The 20585-nt window shown below is 38.8% G+C and overlaps 1 protein-coding gene across 1 annotated transcript; it reads right to left on the bottom strand.

Annotated features, from left to right (window-relative positions):
- Window positions 1–8922: 8922 nt before the first annotated feature.
- LOC308344003 (HLA class II histocompatibility antigen, DQ alpha 2 chain-like) lies at window positions 8923–15677 on the bottom strand. The gene is made up of 5 exons (XM_080805291.1): window positions 15531–15677; window positions 10568–10816; window positions 9836–10117; window positions 9412–9586; window positions 8923–9237 (listed from the first exon to the last, which is right to left on the bottom strand). Exons 1-4 carry the CDS (start codon window positions 15610–15612, stop codon window positions 9432–9434), a joined length of 768 nt encoding a protein of 255 aa, XP_080661417.1. The 5' UTR covers window positions 15613–15677; the 3' UTR covers window positions 8923–9237; window positions 9412–9431.
- Between the last annotated feature and the right edge of the window lie 4908 nt (window positions 15678–20585).

A 20585-nucleotide genomic window follows, 5' to 3' on the forward strand; every position in this document is an offset into this window, starting at 1 on the left:
TAAAAAAATAAAATCTTAAAAAAAAAAGTTATTGTTTCTTCTTGATTTTCCACTTAGATGATCTGTCCATTGATGAAAGTCCCTTACTATTATTGTATTATAATCAGTTAGTTCCTTTATGTTTGTTATTGATTTGTATCTTTGGCTACTACTGTTGGAGGCATAAATATTTACATTGTCAGACCTTCTTAATGGATTGTCTCCTTTATTATGATATAGTGTCCTTCTTCATCTCTTGTTACAGTCTTTGGATTAAAGTCTACTTTGTTCAATGTAAGCATTGCTACTCTAGGTTTCTTTTGACATTCATTTGCATGTCAAATATTTCTCCAACCCTTCATTTTCAATCTGCAGTTGTGTTTAGGTCTAAAATGAGTCTCGTGTAGGCAGCATATAGATAGGTCTTGTTTTTTAAATCCATTATGACACCTTATATCTTTTGATTGGAGCATTTAGTCCATTTATATTCAGAGTAACTATTGATAGATATGTATTTATTGTCATTTTATTATTTGTTTTTTCTTTGTTTCTGCAGATTTTCTCTGTTCCTTTCTTGTCTTTGTCAGTTTTGGTCTTTCCACTCAAAAAGTCCCCTTTCATATTTCTTTCAGGGCTTTCTTTCAGTGGTCATAAACTCCTGTTGTAGTTGTTTGTCTGGGGAACTCTTTATCTCTTCTCTGTTCTGAATGATAACTTTGCTCGATAGAGTATTCTTGGCCGCATATTTTTCCTATTGAGCTGAGCATATCATGCCACTCTTTTGTGGCTTGCTAAATTTCTGTTGTGATATCTGTAACTACCCTTATAGTAAGTTAAGAACTACTTTTGTCTTGCTAGTTTTAAGATTCTTTTATTGCTATATTTTGCAAATTCAATTACAATATGTCTTGGTGTTGACCTGCTTTTGTTGATTTTGATGGGAGTTCTTTGTGCTTCCTGGATGTAGATGTCTGTTTCCTTCCCCAGGGAAGTTTTCAGCTAATATGTCCTCAAAAACATTTTCTCCCCCGTCTTCTCTCTTCTTTTGGGACTTCTATAATCTTAGTGTTATTGCATTTTATAGAGTCATGAAGTTCCTTAAGTTCCCTAAGTCTGTTCTTGTGTTCCATAATATTTTTTTCTCTCTTTTGTCCAGCTTCATTATATTCCATTTATTTGTGTTCTATATCTTGTATTTGTTCCTCTACTTCTTTCAGCCTTGTGTTCATTGCATCCATCCTGTTCCCAATCTCAGTTACTACATTTTTCATTCTTGACTGATTCCTTTTTAACTCTTTTATCTCTGCGGTAGGGGCCTCCCTGAAGTCTTCCATTCTTTTCTCAATTCCAGTGAGTATCCAGTGAGTATTGTTGCTTTAAATTCTCCATCGGGCATATTACATATACCTGTTTCACTTAGATCTCTGGCCATGACCTTATATTGGTATTTCATTTGGGATGAATTATTCTGTCTTGACACTTTGTCTAGGCCTCTGCCTTCTTCTTCTCTGTGTTAGAATAGTCAAATATATTTTCTGCTTCTGAGAATAATGGCTTCATGAAAAGGTCATATTGTGTTCAGGGACTGCCAATTCAGGGAGTGTTTCTGGTGTGTGCTGTCTGTTTTCTGTTGTTGTGTTTTGGCTGTTCTATCCTTCAGGTCAGTCATCTATAGAGGTTCTCCTTACCTGCAAGGGGTAGGTCCACAGGAGAAGGTGGGACAGGGTGTGAGGTGTTATCCAGGTTTGTATATGTCTGATGTGGAGGGATCCTGATGCTGAGGTCTGGTTGAAGGGTTGCAAGTTGACACGGTTAGCAAGTGAGGTAGCAAGTTCTGGTTGAAGGGTTGCAAGTTGACACGGTTAGCAAGTGAGGTAGCAAGGTCTGGTTGAAGGGTTGCAAGTTGACACGGTTAGCAAGTGAGGTAGCAAGTTTGTTGTTACTCTGATTCTAATGGGTGTCTGTGTGTCTAGTGTGAAGGGTAAGAGATGGAAATGGGAACCACTACCTCTTTTGTTCTTGAAGAAGTCTTCCCAACATCCCTGCCACTCCAGCATCTGGTCTATGATTAGTAAAGAAAAATCCGTCCTGTATACCCCAGGCTGTTTTCAAACTGCTGCTCGCATGCTGTATCTTCACAGAGTTGTGTGCTGTATTGTCTCTTTAAGGACAAGGACCCTGTTTCCTATAGCCCTCTGGCTCCCCAGGAGCCAAGCCTGCTGATTTTTAAAGTTCTAGGTGTTAAGCTTTACTTATTATAAGAACTGGAAAAATTGTGTCATTCTGGTTTTTAAAGTCAAATGTTATGGGGATTTGTCTTCCCTGTGTGGGTTCCATGTGCCTAGAGTGCCTGGTGTAAAGGGTCTGCTTCTCTCTCCTCTTGGGGCCCACAGCAGCCCTCCTCCTGTGGATAGTCCTGTGGTTCCATTTAGTTCCCAACAGCATCTCTGCCCTTCCTTGTTTCTTGGATATGGTATCTTTTCATTTTTCTATGGAGAGTCTTTTCTGCCAGGCTTCAGGTGATTTTCTGGGTTATTTACAATGATGTGGATGTTATCTCGTTGTATCCATGGGACTCATAGTTTTAGGTGAGCCTAAGATCCTCCTACTCTGCCCTCTTCCCTGGAAGTTCTCCTCTGCTCACTTTTAAATCAGTTTGTTTTCCTTGTTCTTGACTTGTATGGGTACCTTTATATCGACCTCTTGTCAGATAGATGGCTTATGAATATTTTTTTCACATATTTCACATATCACAAAGGCCATAGGTTGCCTTTGCATTTGGCTGATTGGCTGTGCAGAAGTTTTAAAATTTTATGTAGTCCCACTTGTTTATTTTTGCTTTTTTTGTTTGTGCCTTTGGTTTTATATCCAAAAAATTGTTGCCAAGACATTTTCTTCAAAGTTAAAACAGTCATTCTTTTTTCCTGAGGTATAATTGACATAGCATTATATTATTTTCAGGTGTACGACATGATTTAATATTTGTCTATTTTGTGAAATGATCACTACAATGAGACTAGTTAACATTTGTCACCATACAAAATTAATTCATATATAACTGGCATATGATATTATATGAGTTTCAGGTGTACATTATAGTAATTCAATGTTTACATGCATTATGAAATGATCAGTGTAATAAGTCTAGTTACCACATGTCACCATACAATGAATACGGTATTACTGTCTATAGTCCATGTGCTGGACACTACATCCTCATGATTTATTTATTTTATAACTGGATATTTATTCCTCTTGATACTTTAACCCATTTTGCCCACAACCAACCCCCCTCTCCTCTGGCAACCATGAGTCTTTTCTCTGTATCTAGGAGTCTGGTTTTGTTTTTTCATTTGTTTTATTTTTTAGATTTCATATATAAGTGAAAATGTATGGTATTTGTCTTTCTTTCTCTGCCTTATTTCATTTAGCATAATACATTTAAGGTCTATCCATGTTGTCACAAATGGCAAGATTTCATTCTTTCTTATGGCTGAGAGGTATTCAATTTGTGTGGTGTGTATATGTGTGTGTGTGTAGCATTTGATTTACCCCTCCATCATCGGTGGACACTTAAATTGTTTTGATGTCTTGGGTATGGTAAATAAAGTTGCAATGGATATGAAGCTGCAGATATCTCAATTTTTTGAGGAACCTCCATATTATAGGGTTGAGCCAATTTACATTCCCACCGACAGTATATAATGGTTCCTTTATCTCCATATCCTTGCCAACACTTGTTATTTCTTATTTTCTTGATGATAGCCATTCTGACGAGTGTGAGGTGATATCTCATTGTGGGTTTGATTTGCATTTCTCTAATTATTAATGATGTTGAACTCTTTTTCACTTACCAGTTGGACATTTGAATGCCTTTCTTGGAAAAATGTTATTTAGATCACTAAAATGTTTATTGGGTCCATTTGGTCCAAAGTATAGTTCAAGTCCATTATTTATGTTTAATTGGATTATTATTAGTTTTTTGCTTTACATACTATACAATATCTATTTCATCCCAGGTATTTATTCAAACCTCCTCTAACCTCCACCTCCACCAAATTATGCTTGTTTTTTGTTCATTAGTCTCATGTCACTTTGTTCTTTGCCTTTATGAATTCTTAGAGTATATAATTATACACTAGTGGAATTTTATATATGTATATTTCTTCCCACTGAAATGTAAATTCTGTGAAAACAATGAATGTATCTGCTTTTACATTATTTTAATACACACAGAACATAGCATGGTATGTATCACAGCAGTGGTATTCAATGACCATTTTTATTTTTGCATTATTAATTAAATTAGTGTATATATTAACAAATTTGGGGCTTAGGTCAGCCAATAGTATAGTGAACATTACTTTGCTTTCCTTAACTCTTATTTCTTGTAACATACATATTCTTTTGTGTTACATTTCTGGGAGGTCAATGGTCTGGAGGAGGATTTGGATACTCACATTTTCCTAACTGGGAAAAAATGAGGGAAAACTTAAAAACCAAAGTAAATTCAAAAGAAAGCCTCCCTGTGTTTTTTGTTGTTGTTGTTGTTTGTTTGTTTTTGTCTTTCTTGGAATCCTTTTGAAAAATTTTGTATTATGGAAAATTTCAACTATGTATAGTAGTGGAGACAATAGTGCCATGCAATATGACTTTAATAATTATTAATTCATGGATAATTTTGTAAACCCACATACTTAATCTTACACATATCCTGGATTATTTTGAAGTTATCTTATACATCATATTATGTTCTTTTTTTTAAAGATTTTATTTATTTATTTGACAGAGAAAGAGAGATCACAAGTAGGCAGAGAGACAGGCAGAGAAAGGGGGGAAGCAGGCTCCCCACTTAGCAGAGAGCCTGATGCGGGGCTCCATCCCAGGATCCTGAGATCATGACCTGAGCTGAAGGCAGAGGCTTAACCCACTGAGCCACCCAGGCGCCCCTCATATCATGTTCCTGATGAATATTTTATTATAAAAATCTAAAATATAATGACTTTTTAGAAACATAACATTGCCATTACCACCCCTAAAATTAGAAAAAATAATTCTTAATACAGTCAGTATACTATAAGGTTTTACAGGCGAGATAAAGAGGACACCAGGCAAGATAAGCAGGAGGCAAGATTTATTAAAAGCGCCCTCTAGCGAGGTTCCATGCCAGAAAGGGGAGTGGGGGAACTCGAGTGTGGGATGTGTCCAGTGGGTCTTTTATCTGGGTAAGACGCGGCATAGGTTCACAGCCATATAAGGTAAGGTATTCGGTGATTGGAGGGTTGGGGGAGTCCTGATGTTTCCGGTTTCCTGCATAGGTATCGGGTTACTTATGGTAGCGGAAGAGTCCTGGTGGCCATTTTTATTGTTCCTCCTGCATTCCCGGGACCACCGACCTAACATGTACAATTTTTGTGATTGTCTCAAAAGAATTTTTCCATGGTTGTTTTGTTCGAATATGCATCCAAACAAAGCCTAACATTTGGTTGATATGTATTCAGTATTTTTTAATGTGGTTTTTCTGTTTTCTATTTTTCTTGCAAATTATTTGCTGAAAAATGTGATTTTCTAATTATGTACCTTAAAATAGTATGATATTAATATTAAATATTAATAAAGTCACACTTTATGTACACAACCAGAAATAGTTCAAATAACTCAAATAATTTTTTCAGAATCATAATTTATTATCATGAGGATTGATATCTAACTTTTCTTATAGTAATGTCATGTGGTGATCCATTTTAACTTTTAGTTGATAAAATGAAATTATTGTTCTTTTCTTAAGAAACAATTTTAATTCTGTTTTAAAATTATTTGAAGTCTCAGGGCACCTGGGTGGCTCAGTTGGTTAGGCAACTGCCTTGGTCTCAGGTCATGATTCTGGAGTCCCAGGATCAAGTCCCACATCTGGCTCCCTGCTCAGCAGGGAGTGTGCTTCTCCCACTGACCTCTCTCCTCTCATGCTCTCTCTCATTCTCTCTCTCTCAAATAAATAAAATCTTTAAAAAAAATTAAAAAAAATTATTTGAAGACTTTATGAATGAATCCCCTTAATAAAAGGCAACTTCCATTAAATTTGTTTTTGTCAGTATTTCTTGGTAAAGAGTCGGAGTAGGTCACCATTTGTCTATTCCTGGAACACTAGTCACGAGATTTAATACAACTCTTAGAATAACACACACATGAGCACACACACTCACACAAACACACACACAATGTCCAAATTCCTGGGTTCTCACCTCATGAGTCATTTAAATTTATATAACATTAATTTGAAAGCCTAGTGCCAAAAACTCTTCCTGAGTATGTTTGTACATTTTCAGGTGATCTATTTTTTTTATACTAAAATTTTTATTTTATACATTTGGTATCTTAATTGCTAACATTTTCTGTTTTATTTTTTAAAAGATTGTTTATTTATTTATTTGTCAGAGAAAGGGAGCACACAAGCAGGGTGAGTGGCAGGCAGAAGAAGAAGGATCCCCGCTGAGCAAGGGGCTGGGTGAGGGAACTGATCCCAGAACCCTGGGATCATGACCTGAGCCAAAGGCAGATGCTTAACCGTTTAACTGACTGAGCCACCCAGGCATCCCGCTGCTTTTTGTTTTGTTTTGTTTTAATACACTTTATTTTGTAGTAGTTTTATGTTCATAGCAAAATTGAGTGGAAAGTACACAGATTTCCCATATATCCTTGTCCCCACTAAGCACAGCTCCCCCTACTATCAATATCCCCTACCAGAGTGGTATATTTATTACAATTGATGACACTACATTGACAGATTATTATCACCCAAAGTTCATAGTTTACATTAGGGTTCATTTTGGTGTAGATTCTGTGTTTTTGAATAAATGTGTAATGGCATGTGTCCACCATCATAGTATCATACAGAGTAGTTTCACTGGCCTAAAATCCTGTGTTCTATTACTTATATTTTCATGATAACTTCTGAGTCAAATTTATCAATTCCTAGCCTGAATTTTTAATTATTGTCTTATTTCTACTCCACAGGTAGCTTTTTCTCCTTAAATCTTTCCCACTTCCCCCCAAAGTAAACAGGCATAAGATCGTTTACATATAACATACCTTGTCTAAAAATTTATGTGCCATAATGGGGAAAATAAATCTCTTATTTGAGATTGAAAACTGAAAGTCAAATATTTCAACTTTTTGTTCTAATAATTCTTTTAACAACCCTCCACCTGTGATATGTCACTGACTGCTATACTCCATCTGTTCTCTTAGCTTAACCCAATCTCAACATCTCAGAGTTTCTGAAAAAAATCCTCTCATTAACTTATAAAAAGAAATTAATTCATAGCTGCATGTTTGAATCTCCTACATCATTAACGGACTCAGGAAAACAGATATCCTTTCTATATGATATGATCCATTCTTTTAAAAAATTAATTATGAATAGAACTAACAATGTTTTCTTATATTTGTATATTATGTGTAAAGCACAGCCTAAATATCAAGATTTTTCAAATTCTGTTGAAACTGCAAGAAAGTATTATCACTTCCCTATTATGGATGAAAAATATATAACTCAGAATATATTTATTCTGTGTTATCATGTTTAAAATACTAGCTATAAAGTGCTAAATCCTGAATTGAATTTAGGTTTCTTTCCATCAAACTATGAAGTATCAACTATTGTATTAAAATTATCTTTTTCCCCCCAATTATATTTTAAGCTCATTCTTGCAGGGGAGCATGGACAGGGACAGCCTCATACATTTCACAGCAATTCCATAATAGTGTCTTAGATACAATGTATGGACACAGCAGGTGCAGAATGAAAAGACTGGCGCAAAATCATACCTAAAACAATTTCAAAGGGCAAAATGACCCAAGCCAAGTCACATACACATTCAAGAGTAAAGTCTTGGACACACTCAGGAAAGCCAGAGAATTCCATCTGTAGATCCATTTCCTCTGCCAGAGTTTCCACTTGGAGACAATGAACCTAGAAGAAGATGCAGCATCCACAGCTGCCAGTACATTATCTCCACCATGTTGTCCCTCCTGGGATTTCTCTCTTATAGGCTCATTCTTTCCTTGACCAGGAAGGGTGAGGGGTGAGAGGCAGGGGGGCTGGAGTTATTGGAGTGTTTTGCTGTTTCCCAGGGTGCACAGGGATACACAGGGATTCACTGATCTAAACTGATCTGCCTAGAAACATCCTGCAGCTATATTCACTCTAGTGTCCCTGGCATGCCATGGTGGTACAGGAAAGTCTCTATGCTTATCTAGCAGGGATTCATGTAGGAGGTGAAGCAAACTGCACCTGTGTTCTCAGAAGCTTAAATACTCCTGTGGTTTCTACTCCCATTCCTCTTCCTGTTGTTACTATCCCTAAGTGAGAATAAAGTATTTGGTTCTTCTTAGATATGGACCTTACGATCTTATTCTAACCTCTCCTGACTGACTTCCATTTTTTTCCTGCCTAAAGAATTCTCATCTTCTCCTGGATGAGTAAGGGAGAGGAATGCTGGTCCTACTATCAATCATTCTCCACAAATTGAAATTTTCAAGTTTTGGAAAACAATTTTGACTTTTGGTACTTTGAAATTCAAAATTCCATTATTCCAACTTATTTCTCTGTCATAACTTTTAAAAACTATATTAAATGAGTATGAGCTTATTTCTTCATTTTTGTATTTCTTCTATAACGAATCTGTACAGAGGACACAGTTCTAATATTACTTTCATTAATGTCTGAATTGGGAGGAGAGTGGTAGCACCCTAGTGTGGGAATAATAGGAAGAGAATATTAACATCAGCTAAAATATTAAATATTATCAGTCTATACTTGCTTGAGCCCGTGTAACTGGCCATGAAAATAATCTGGAAAGTGAGATTAAGTGGACTTGAGGCATAAGGGGCCACAGCCATAGTCAGCCCTGAGATGAAAGACAGACAAGTGTTACTAAAAGATCTCATAAAGGGAAATTTATTATTTCCACGGGAATAATGGATCAGGGTTACAAAGAATCAGGGAACTGGATGGAGTATCTCAGACAGCTCACTGTAGATAACAACTGAGAAAAGAAAAAAAGTCAGGCATTCAAGGGGCAGAATTCCAAAGGGTATGGGAGCTTTCAGAGGATATAGGAGGACCTTAAGTTCCAGAAAAGAGGTGAGAGGAGGAGCGTTGGAGAGTGAAGGAATATGATGAGCTCCGCCAGGCAATTGTGTTAGATCACCTATCACGTCTACTCTTCTACTCTGGTTGGTGGGCATGCGGTGCTCCTGCAATAGGACAGACATGGGGTGGTTGATCCTAGGGGGCTTCTGTGCTATCATCATGCCCTCCCCCAGACTCCTGCAACCTTTCAACCATATCTGTATCCACAAATTCCTCCCAATTTCCTTTCTCCTGTGCTGTGTCTCCAGTTCTCAGCTCTGACAAATCTGAATGCTTACCTTCCTTTCTAGGGTGCTGCTCACAAGGGTCCTTGATGTCTGGAAGCACTGCTTGAGCGTAGGCCTTGGACAATGAAGACAGTGCCCACCACGATACCCACAAGGCCCACAGCCAACCCCAGGGCACAGACCACAGTCTCTTTCAGTTCTGACACAGGGGCTGGAATTTCAGGTTCTGTGAAAATGAGGTTGTGGACGTCAGAAGACAGAGTATTGGTTCATGTACATGTGTGTGGGATGGAGTGGAAGGTTTTTTTTTGTTGTTGTTCTATGAGGACTCAGGGCACCACGGTTAAGGAAGAGGGTAAAGTCTATTATTTGAAACTTTTGAAGTGTGGAAAACATGAGATTCACAGGCTCAAAGGCAGGATATTCTGGACTTGATAGAGAAAGAAGGTGCCAAGGGGGTGGAACTCATACGTACCCCAGTGTTTCAGAAGTGGTTCATCCAGGCCCCAGTGCTCCACCTTGCAGTCATAAATATCATCAGCAGAAGGGAGGAAGGTGAGGTAACTGAACTTTAAGAAGGAATGATCCTTCTTGGCGAGGAAGCTGGTTTCAGAAACACCTTCTGTGACTGAGTGCCTGTTCTTCAACCACGTGACATTGATCACAGGGGGAAAGATGTTGTCCACAAGACAGATGAGGGTGTTGGGCTCACCCAGCATCACAGGAGACTTTAGAAACAGGGTCACCTCAGGAACCTCTGTGGTGAGGAAGCAGCACTGATATGAATTGCAAAGAGCTCTGCCCTGAGGTTCTGCACTGTGTCCTGCAAGAGTCCGCCCACCAACAGTTCCCCATCTGATGGTAGAAGAGTTCTTACTTACCTTCTGCTTGGGAATTGCTATCTATACACTGCCTGTATTTTATCCATGTGCCCTTCCCCCATGGGCGTGCTTACTAAAGTGGCAGATCTATAGGACTTCTCTTTGAGGGGTTCAAGGAACACGGTATGGGCGTAAGTATCCTTGTATTACGTGACAATATGTTAGCTCTGAGATGGCAGAGAGTAAGTGTTCAGTAATTACTATGAGAAGATCTGGGGAAAGATCCTTGGAAAGCAGTCAAGGGTATCTATCACAGGGAAGAACGGAATGAGACCTGATATGTAGGGATAGATTCAGTAAAGAGAGGCAGAGTGGTGGACACTTACCATTGGTAGCAGTGGTATAGTTGGAGCGTTTAGTTAGGATGTTCAAGTTTTGTTTTACTATTGCCAAGTTTCTCAGTGCACCTTGTGGGTCAAAATTTGTAACTGTACTAAACACAGGCAGCCGCCAGATGGTTTCCTTCTTCTCCAAGTCCACATAGAATTCCTCATCTCCATCAAATTCATGGGTGTACTGGCCAGAGGGACCGTAGGACTGGTAGACATTTATGCCATAGGAAGCAACATGGTCAGCTGATGAGCGAGTGAGGAGCAAGAAAAAAACAGAGGGAGAAAGAACCTTATTAAATTGAATGACAGAAGAAACTAAACTGGTTTTCAAATATTGTGGGCTTCATCTTTGGTACTATCTGTTTTTTTTTTTTTCTTTCAAGATTGATTTGTGTATTTGAGAGAGAGAGAGTACAAGTTGGGGAAGGGGCAAAGGGAGAGAGTCTCCAGCAGACTCCACACTGAGCACAGAGCCCTGCGCCAGGCTGGGTCTCACGACCTGTGAGATCATGACCTGAACAAGATTCAGTCTTTCAAGGGACTGAGCCACTCATGCGCCCCCTTTGGCACAGTCTTTAGGCAAATTTTCCTGCTCCCTTTCCCTCAGGGTTGGTAGGTGTCCAGTTAGAATGCAGCTGATTTTCCACTGTCATGTAGGCTCCATGAGGTCAGAATTTCAATAGCCTTGTTACTGCTGTTCCCTGTGTGCATAGCTCAGCCCCTGGCACACCCAGTACATTTACGATAAGCATAATGAAATTAAAAAAGGAATGAACAAATCATCATGGTCTTAGCTTCCTTTCTCAGAGATTGAGTTTACCTCCCTCTGCTTCATAAGTTTTATCTCTTACTTAATTCTTTCATCAGTTAATAAGAAATACATTTGGATTCCTCTCCACCTCAGGACTGGTTCAGAACAGAACATTTTCTATGCAGGCCTTCCTGCCTTCCTTCTCTCCTTCCTCCTTCTCCTCCTTCTTCCTCTTGTCTTTCCAAGAAGAACACACAGGACTTTATTGTTTTACAAGAGTTTCTTCTAAATATTGTAGGATGTGAGAGTGTGACAAGGACAGCAACAATACTACAAAGTATATAAAAAATAAATAATGCTCCTGAGGTCTCTGTTTTGTTAACAATAGTAATCCCCAGAGGAGAGCACTTGATTTTATCAGAGATACGAAATGAAAGATATATTGGATTTTAGATTTCTGTCACACCCCACTGCTCTTCCCCACCACCACTTAGAGGATATTACTAAACCTCTCCTCTTATTCTGACTCAACATTTCTGTTTATTGAGAGCTCCAGGTAAACTATGGCCCTTCTTCTCAAATGGACAGTGTACTTGTGTGAGGACACCAAAGTAGAATGGCAGCAGTAGGACTCCACCCAATGAGTGTACCTGGAGAACTTTGTGAAGAAATATATGTGTGTTTTTGTTTTTGTTTTTTAAAAATCACTTCCTCTTCATGTTCTTCCTCATTTACTGAACATCATCGAGATGTCAGATATCATGAGGAGCAGGGATCAAGGAGCTTATTGCTGGTGAGAGAGTCAGATGAGTACAGGAACAGACAGGAAGCTGTGTTGAGTCCCGGAAGGGAAGGGCAGAAGTCTTATGGTCCCACTTCCTCTGCCAATACCTCAGCTGCCCAGTCAAACCAAAGTATATTATTCCTTCATGTTCCTTGGTCTTTGCAGGGGCCTTTCTCCTTGAAACAAAGTTATCTTTACAGATTTCCTGGATACCTCCATTTTTTTCCTTAAGTTTCTGCTTACTTACCAACATTTTAGCTAAGTTCTCTCACTGAACATGTTTTTGACCACATTATATCCTCTAGCACCTCCATCCCAGTGTCTTGCTCTCCAAATTTATCTATACCTCATCCAACTCATTCTCTTCCCTGCCCAGATGATAATAATCAGATAATCAGATAATCCCCTTGGTTGATTATTTAAAAGGCCCTCAACAAAACCTTTATAAACTCTATCTTTTATCCTTGACTCTTTTCCAAACATGAATATATGCAACTGTTGTTTTCATCTGGTACTTGTCCTGGGTTGCCAACTGTTGATGAATATCACACTATGGGGCCAACTAGAAGCAGCTTGCTCCTGCACCAAGGGGCAGAGAGCATGTCTTTTCATCTTGGAATCCCCAAAATTTATCTCCCTGTGTGCTGAAAAGTGTGTATTGAATGTCATTTGCTCTTCTCAAGGATCATAGAAATTGGGGGAGTGAAAGCTGGGAGACACAAAGGTGGACCATATGAAGGTCAGAAGCAGCAGTGACCAAGGCTGTATTATGACTTGTGAGCCTAAGTGCTATTCCTTTCATGGGCCCATTTTTTCATAAAAATATTAAGAATTGTATTTGTGACTATATTGGTACAAAACCAAATATAATCCAGGCTATATTAAAAATTAAAATATTTTCTTCTACTCTAAAAGTTCATTTTTTTCTTCTAATTTTAAAAGAAATTAAAACATTTTCATGGTGTCCTATGAGCATCACAAGCCCTTGGTACTGTGCTTACTGTACCTAATGGATAAGATGAGTCTGACTAGGGTGCTCTGGTGTGATGCTGAAAAAAGGAATTGTACGTTCTCTGGAGAAACACATGAAACTTCCACCACCAAATGAAAATTAGAATGGGAGCAGTCATGGTTAACAAAGTTGGTGAAAATTAGAGTATGCTCCATTTCATATTCCCTCTTAACTAGCTTTTCTACTTCGGTTTTTACAAAACCATTCTTCATGTCAATAAAACAACAATAAAAAGGACCAGGGATAGACCCTGGAAGGAAAAGATGATAAAGGAATGGCTGAAGAGAGGGTGGGAAGAGGTAGGCAATAAAGGTAGAGGGGCTGGAGGGATTGAATAATTAATGTGTGTTTGCCCCGTTTTCCTTTTAAGGATCTCTATTAGATAGAAAGCAAGACAGGTCATTTGAATTGACAATTTGAGAATAATGTATTTTAATTTTTATATTATATTATATTTATTATTTATATTATATTATCTTAATTTGTTATAAAATAAGTTCATCATAAAGTTCTCAATTTTAAAATAAAAATAAAGATATTCTCTAGTTTGGAAGATTACAGAATTCCATAATTCCATAATTATGGAAGCAGCCCATGTGCCCATTGATAGATATATGGATCAATGGATAGATAAATGGATAAAGATTTGATGTGTGTGTATATATATATATATATACACACACACAAAATGGAATATTGTTAAGCTATAAAAAGACTGAAATCTTGCCATTTGCAACAATATGGTAGAAGCTAGAGAGTGTAATGCAAAGTGAAATAATCAGAGAAAGATAAATACCATATAATTTCACTCATATGTGGAATTTAAGAAACAAAACTAATGAACAAGTAACAAGATAAATAAAAAAAAACCAGACTCCTAACTTTAGGGAAAAAACTGATGGTTACCCGATGGTAGGTGGGTGGGGTGGGGGGGGCAGTTTAAAAAGGTGAAAGGAGGGGCGCCTGGGTGGCTCAATCATTAGGCATCTGCTTTAGCTCAGGTCATGATCCCAGAGTCCTGGGATCGAGCCCCATATCGAACCCCACATCAGGTTCCCTGCTCAGCAGGAAGCCTGCTTCTCCCTCTCCCACTCCCCTTCCTTGTGTTCCCTCTCTCGCTGTGTCTCTGTCAAATAAATAAATAAAATCTTTAAAAAACCAAACAGGTGAGAGGGATTAAAAGTACACTGATCTAGGTGAGCACTGAGTAAGGTATAGAATATTGAGTCACTATACTGTACACTAAACTAAAATAACACTATTAAGTATCCTGGAATTAAAATTTAAAAAATTATTAAGCCACACCTGTAATAGTAACAATTAAGAAACAAGAAAGGTCATTGACATTTCTATGTCTTCATCATTGGAAAAGCATTTCTAAATACATATTTGATTTGATTATTTGTGAAGTGACATATATGAGGTCATGTGGTATAATGACTGGTCTAAAGGTATTCAGCTGGGCTTGTTTAGTCACTCCCCCCATGCCAGTTCCCGGCATGAAAATGTGTAAATCTGAGACAAAGAAGAGGACACACTTCTTTATATCTACATAGTATATACATAATTCACGGAACTCTTTATCCAAAGTGAGACTACAGAAGAAACATATAAAAAGCTGGGGTGCGGGGCACCTGGGTAGCTCAGTGGGTTAAAGCCTCTGTCTTCAGCTCAGGTCATGATCTCGGGGTCCTGGGATCGAGCCCCATGTCGGGCTCTCTGCTCAGCGGGGAGCCTGCTTCCTCCTCTCTCTCTGCCTGTCTCTCTGCCTACTTGTGGTCTCTGTCTGTCAAATAAATAAATAAAAATCTTAAAAAAAAAAAAAAAGAAAAAGAAAAAGCTGGGGTGCCTGGGTGGCTCAGTCATTAAGCATTCCTTTGGCTCAGTTCATGATCTCAGGGTCCTGGGATCCAGCCCCACATCAAACTCCCTGCTCATCAGGAAGCCTGCTTCTCCCTCTCCCACTTGCCCTCTCTTGCTGTCTGTTTTTCTGTCAAATAAGTAAATAAAATATTTTCTTTCTTTTTTTTAAAGAAACATAAAAAGTTTCAAAATGTTGTTTAGAGACATTTGAGAGCAAAAGGTCATGAATTTTTAGTAACAAAACATCCACTCGTGGAAACATCTTTAATCTCTGAGGCAACCATAAATGAATGCCATTGAGCCCTGCAGGCTATATTCACTGGATCTGATATTAGAAAGGAATAATGACCTTCATGAACTGCAACAGCACAGGTAGCAGAGAGAGTGGGTTGGGTCTCTAGTTTCCTGAAGGAGGAGTGACCATAATTTTTAGATCTGCTTAATATTGAGAACACCTTTGAGGAGTCTCTGCTATTTCTATGCCAACGCCCCCCTTCCAACTCTTTTTCCCAAGTCTAGTCCCCACATCCCTCAGCTGTGCACTCACCCACAATGTCTTCACTGCCACCAGGGCTCATCATGGTGGTCAGGGCAAGAGTCCCCAGAATCAGAACTCTGTTTAGGGTCATCCTTTTTTCAATGTGGTCTCCTCAGTGGCCCTTCAGAGTTGCAGAGCAGTGGTAAGAACCCAACTGAGAAGGGAATCTGTAGACAACAAACCAAACCCTGCCAGTTTAGGTTCTGGCCAATCAGAAAAATCCCTTCTGATGACACTTCTGTTGCCAGTTGAAGAGCTTGTACTAAGAAGCCAGGAAGGGTTTGGGAAATCCCCTTGTTCTGATGTAGCCTCCTGGGTGAATTCTCTAGGAAAGGAGGGAGGGTCTTACAGAATCTTCTTATGGGTGTGTGTACTTGCTGGTGGTGAGAGGGGTGGGAATTTCTGAGTAGCTTCATGTATAGATATCATCACTAATATGGTATTCTTCAGGCTTTTCTGGGTTACAATCTCCAAAAATTCTCCCATAATTGATTCCCTCCCTGGCAATATGTAACTCCTCCTCTTTTCCTGACCTCTGAAAATGGATTGTCTTTCTTTTTTGCTTCCATTGTTCATGTACAATTTTCCAAATTTTTATTTACCTGCCTAGGGTATTTCTGCTGCCGGTGGTCAAGGAATACCTTTGATTTTCTACTTATGTAAATCTAGTTGAGTTAAGTTCTTCTCTTGTTCTCAAAAGCCTTGTATTTACACCTGGGACAATAGAAGAAATCATAAAGTCGTGAATGCTGCCTATAGTAATTGCATCATCTTTCACCTCAATTTTTCCCTGCCTGGAATATTCTCTATGCTCTGTGTTTTATTGCTGTCTATATACATTTAAGGGCAATCTGGGGACACTGATTACATAAAAGACAGCTTGGGCTGCCTCATTGTATGATTTTTGGTTTTTAAATTTTTTTACAATTAACAACATAAGTGAAATGTTGAGGGCAGATTGAGAATTGCTATGATTTAGAAATTGGTTTCCTTCTCAGAACCTCCTGAATATTTTCATATTCTTTTTTTTAAATTTTCATATTCTTTATCCTGCCACATATTCCAGATATTTGTCAGGGACTAGGAATTGAGCTATTGTCAAAGGCAGTCATTAGAGGGAGACTTATTATTATTATTATTTTTTTTTTTTCAGAAGAATCAATTTTATGTGTGTTTTGGAAGCCACCGGTTAATGGGCGATTCCACTCAGAATCAATAACTCTTTCCCTGTTAGATGGCCTTCTGTTTCTCAGCACACTGTCATACCTCATGATGACAGAGACTGTAGGAAGTGTGAGACAGGAAAAGCCCTGGCATCTAGCAGCCACCTGGTACTATTAAGCAGGACTTGGTGTTTCCAGGAGCTAGTCTGCAGCTCACAGCCAGGTTCTGGTGTTTTCCTGGTGAACATAAACAATGTCATAGGACAGCAGTGTCAGACAGCCACTCAGTGACCATGATGATCAAGACAGAGCACAAGGCCACTCAGTAATCATGCCTGAACACAGACAAAACGCAAAGATTGTCAAAGTCACAAAAATGACCAAGCATCCCTCTTTCCTAGAGGATACGATTGCCTTCTGCTTCATTACCAGTTAGAGCTTTAGCCTCAGCCTGGTCTTCCTTATTCTAGGTAAGATTTATTAAGATGCCCAACTGTAGAATTATCCATCCTACTGTCTACTTCCTGACTATCCAACTAAGAGCAGAGTCCCTCTCTCTTAAATCCTCCTCAAAATCACCTAACACAAGCCTAAACCCTATAGTAGTTAAATTGTCAGTTTTATGTATGGCTAGACTCTACTCCTCAGTTATTCAATCATTAATTTGTGTGTTGCTCTGAAAATATTTTGGGGATGTGATTACAGTCCATAATCAGTTGACTTTAGGTAAGAGAAATCTTTCTAGATAATCTGGATGAGTCAGAGCCAACCAGCTGTAAAGTCTTCAGAGCAGATCTGTGGGATTCTGGATGGCTCAGTGGATTATGCATCTGGCTTTTGATCTCAGCTAAAGTCTTAATCTCAGGGTTGGTAATTTAAGCCCCATGGTGGGCTCTATGCCAGGTGTGGAACCATTTAGAAAAAAAAAAAAAAAGAGCAGAGATGAGGCTTCCCAGAGAGATAAGAGATTGCACTGTGGACGGTAGCACCTGCCTATTCCCAGAGTCAAGTATGCCTTTCCTGACAATGGCCAGCCTTGTGGATCAAATCTGCCTCGTGCACCCCACTATTGTGTAAACTACCTCCCTGCAAGAATTCTCTTAATGAATACTTTCTGCTGGTTCTGCTCTTTGGTTCCAGCACCCTCTTTCTGAGATGCCCGTGATTCTCCATGGTGAGTTTTCTCCCTCACCACAATGAACAATTAAACCAACTTGTTCATCCACAGGTGTGCTCCTGGTGGTCTTTGGCTGGAGGCATCAACAGCAGCTTATCAGGGTGCTGTGAGGAATGTACATATGCTGCATCTGGAATGAAAAATCCCTAGGGCTCCCACTATACCTGTAGTACACTAGTATCATCCCCGGTTTTCAAGGAGGATATGGAGTTTCAGAGAGGTGGAGGAATTTGCTCAGGGTCACACAGCTGGTGAGTGCAGAGGTGAAATGTGACAAGGGTAGAAGCCATGAGTCTTTGTAGAGGTTGGGAGTTTCCTGTGTGGATTCAGAATACAGAGTCCTAAGCTAATTAGGATAGATATTTGACCCTATGGGATTTAGTCTCCAAGTGTATGTTATTATGGATGAAGAGGGATTCTGAGGTTCCACTGAGGCATGCTTCATTTACCATATGGCATTCTTCTTTCACCATATGGCATTCTTCTTTCTGCGCAGGAAATAACATTTTTCTACACTTTTCCTGGATCCAGACTTAACTGCTTTCTACTGTTAAAATCAGAAATAAATGGAGCTGGCCTCAAAAATACCCTAAACAGACAAAACCAGTTTATTCATAGAAACAAATCTTAATTTAGCTTATTTTGTAAGGCTAAATGAATTGGATCATTTCTTGCTTATGTCTTTGGAAATGACAAAGAACATTGAACTGTTTCCCCTGGTTGATATGAAGTAACCACTGAAAACTGTAATATTGTAGCCAATGACTGTGATGAATAAGCAGTCACTGCTTTCTCATAACATAAGCTACTTTGTAACAAGAGACTCCCCAGCTTCCTTCCACCTTCTGGTTTAAATGCTTCTGGTTTGCAAACTCTCTTTTTGGCATGTGGCATCAATAAAAGTAAATTTTTACTAATTACTACTTCAGTGATTCATTGGTTTTACTTTGGCTGTTTTGAACTTTTGATATTTCCTTGCGAAAATTACTCAAGATTTTGACAAATGGACAAAATCTTTCTTGATGATACTCAGAATTTTGCCTATTAATATCATCCTTAAAGAAAACTCAACTGAAATTGGGAAGTAAGGGTGTCAGCCCTGTGGATCAGAATTGCATCTTGGATGGGAAGTTGAAGTTCTAGTCTCAGATCTTGAGTCCTGGGGGATGTTGATGTTCAAGAAAGCCTATGTCATTAACTAAGAGAAGATGAGCTCTGTCTATAACCTGACTCTGTCTCACCTCCTCCTGCTGTCACCCAAGGAGCCTGTTCTAGTCATTTGTGTCTTCAGATCATAATTTTAACATAAGCTAAAATTAGTAGTGAATTAGATTCAAAGGAATGGTGTATCATTTTTGATGAGAACTAATTTGTTACCACTGTCTGAGAGGAAAATGAAAGGTCCCTTTTAAAAAAATTAATGGTAGAGGGGCACCTGGGTGGCTCAGTGGGTTAAAGCTTCTGCCTTCAGCTCAGGTCATGATCCCAGGGTCCTGGGATCGAGCCCCACATTGGGCTCTCTGCTCAGCGGGAAGCCTGCTTCCCCTCCTCTCTCTGCCTGCCTCTCTGCCTACTTGTGATCTCTGTCTGTCAAATAAATAAATAAAAATCTTAAAAAAATTAATGGTAGAAATAAAATTTGGAGATTACTTTGTCTAATAATTTTCTCAAAAATCACAAATTTCCTCCATTGATTGAACTTAAAAAAGTTATTAATATAAATTGAACATGTCATTATAACTGACATCATTAGAAGCCCTCTAAGAAATTATTTCAATAGAATGTAAGTTAGTTCTAATTAACATTTATAACATTTTCTAAGGACTTGTGTATTTTCAAAATCTTTAGTTCTGACTTTCAACTCCTTTGCTGTGTCCTAACCCTAGTTATTATGTGTTGGTGAAGTTTTATTAAAAAGGCCAAAGCCTCTCCCATCTTGCAGACGTTAAAGATGCTTCACAGCAATAACTGAGTCCAGAGCAGCAGAAGTAAGAAGAGGACAGACTTTGTAATCAAATAAATAAGTGTTCAACACTGCATCACCTTGGACAAGTTACCCAAAATATATGATCCTAAGTGAACTTTTCTATTAAAGGGGATGAAAACCATTAGGTGTTAGTATATGATGAGATGAAATTATAAATAAGTACAAATTATAAGGTTTAAATGCGGTCCAGTGCCTGGCACCTGGCAATACTCACAAACGATAGCAACTCTATACTGACTAATATTAATGGCGCTAGGCCAGGGATGGCCCATAGCTTTTCCCTCATTCATCCAATCTTCTCCCCATGGCAGAGTGGGTTTGGAGAGCCTGTGAGCCACAGGAGCACCAAGAGATCACCAGGAAGTTGAATTTTTTTTGTGAAGGATGTTGTCTCATCAGCTTTTTCTATGCACAAACTACTATAAAATGTAATGATTTGAATAATGTTTTAGTATTTTCTCATGATTCTGTAAGATAGTAAATGGAGCTGATGGGGTTTTGGGACACAGGTGAGTTTCGGTAGGGTGGAGTCTGGAACTGAGGACCAAGAAAGAATTCTTGAGAAGTCTTTGGTGCAAAATGGTGGTTTATTAGAGCAGGAGGACGGGACCCCTGGGCAGAAACAGCTGCTGCCCAGGGTTTGAGGGGTGGCTGATTATATACTATGGAGTTGGGGGATGTAATGAAAAAGGGAGGTTTCAACAGGATTTTTCTATGATAAAGAAGACTCACAGGAT

This window comes from Martes martes, assembly GCF_963455335.1.
Source record: "Martes martes genome assembly, chromosome: 6".
NCBI lineage: Eukaryota > Metazoa > Chordata > Mammalia > Carnivora > Mustelidae > Martes > Martes martes.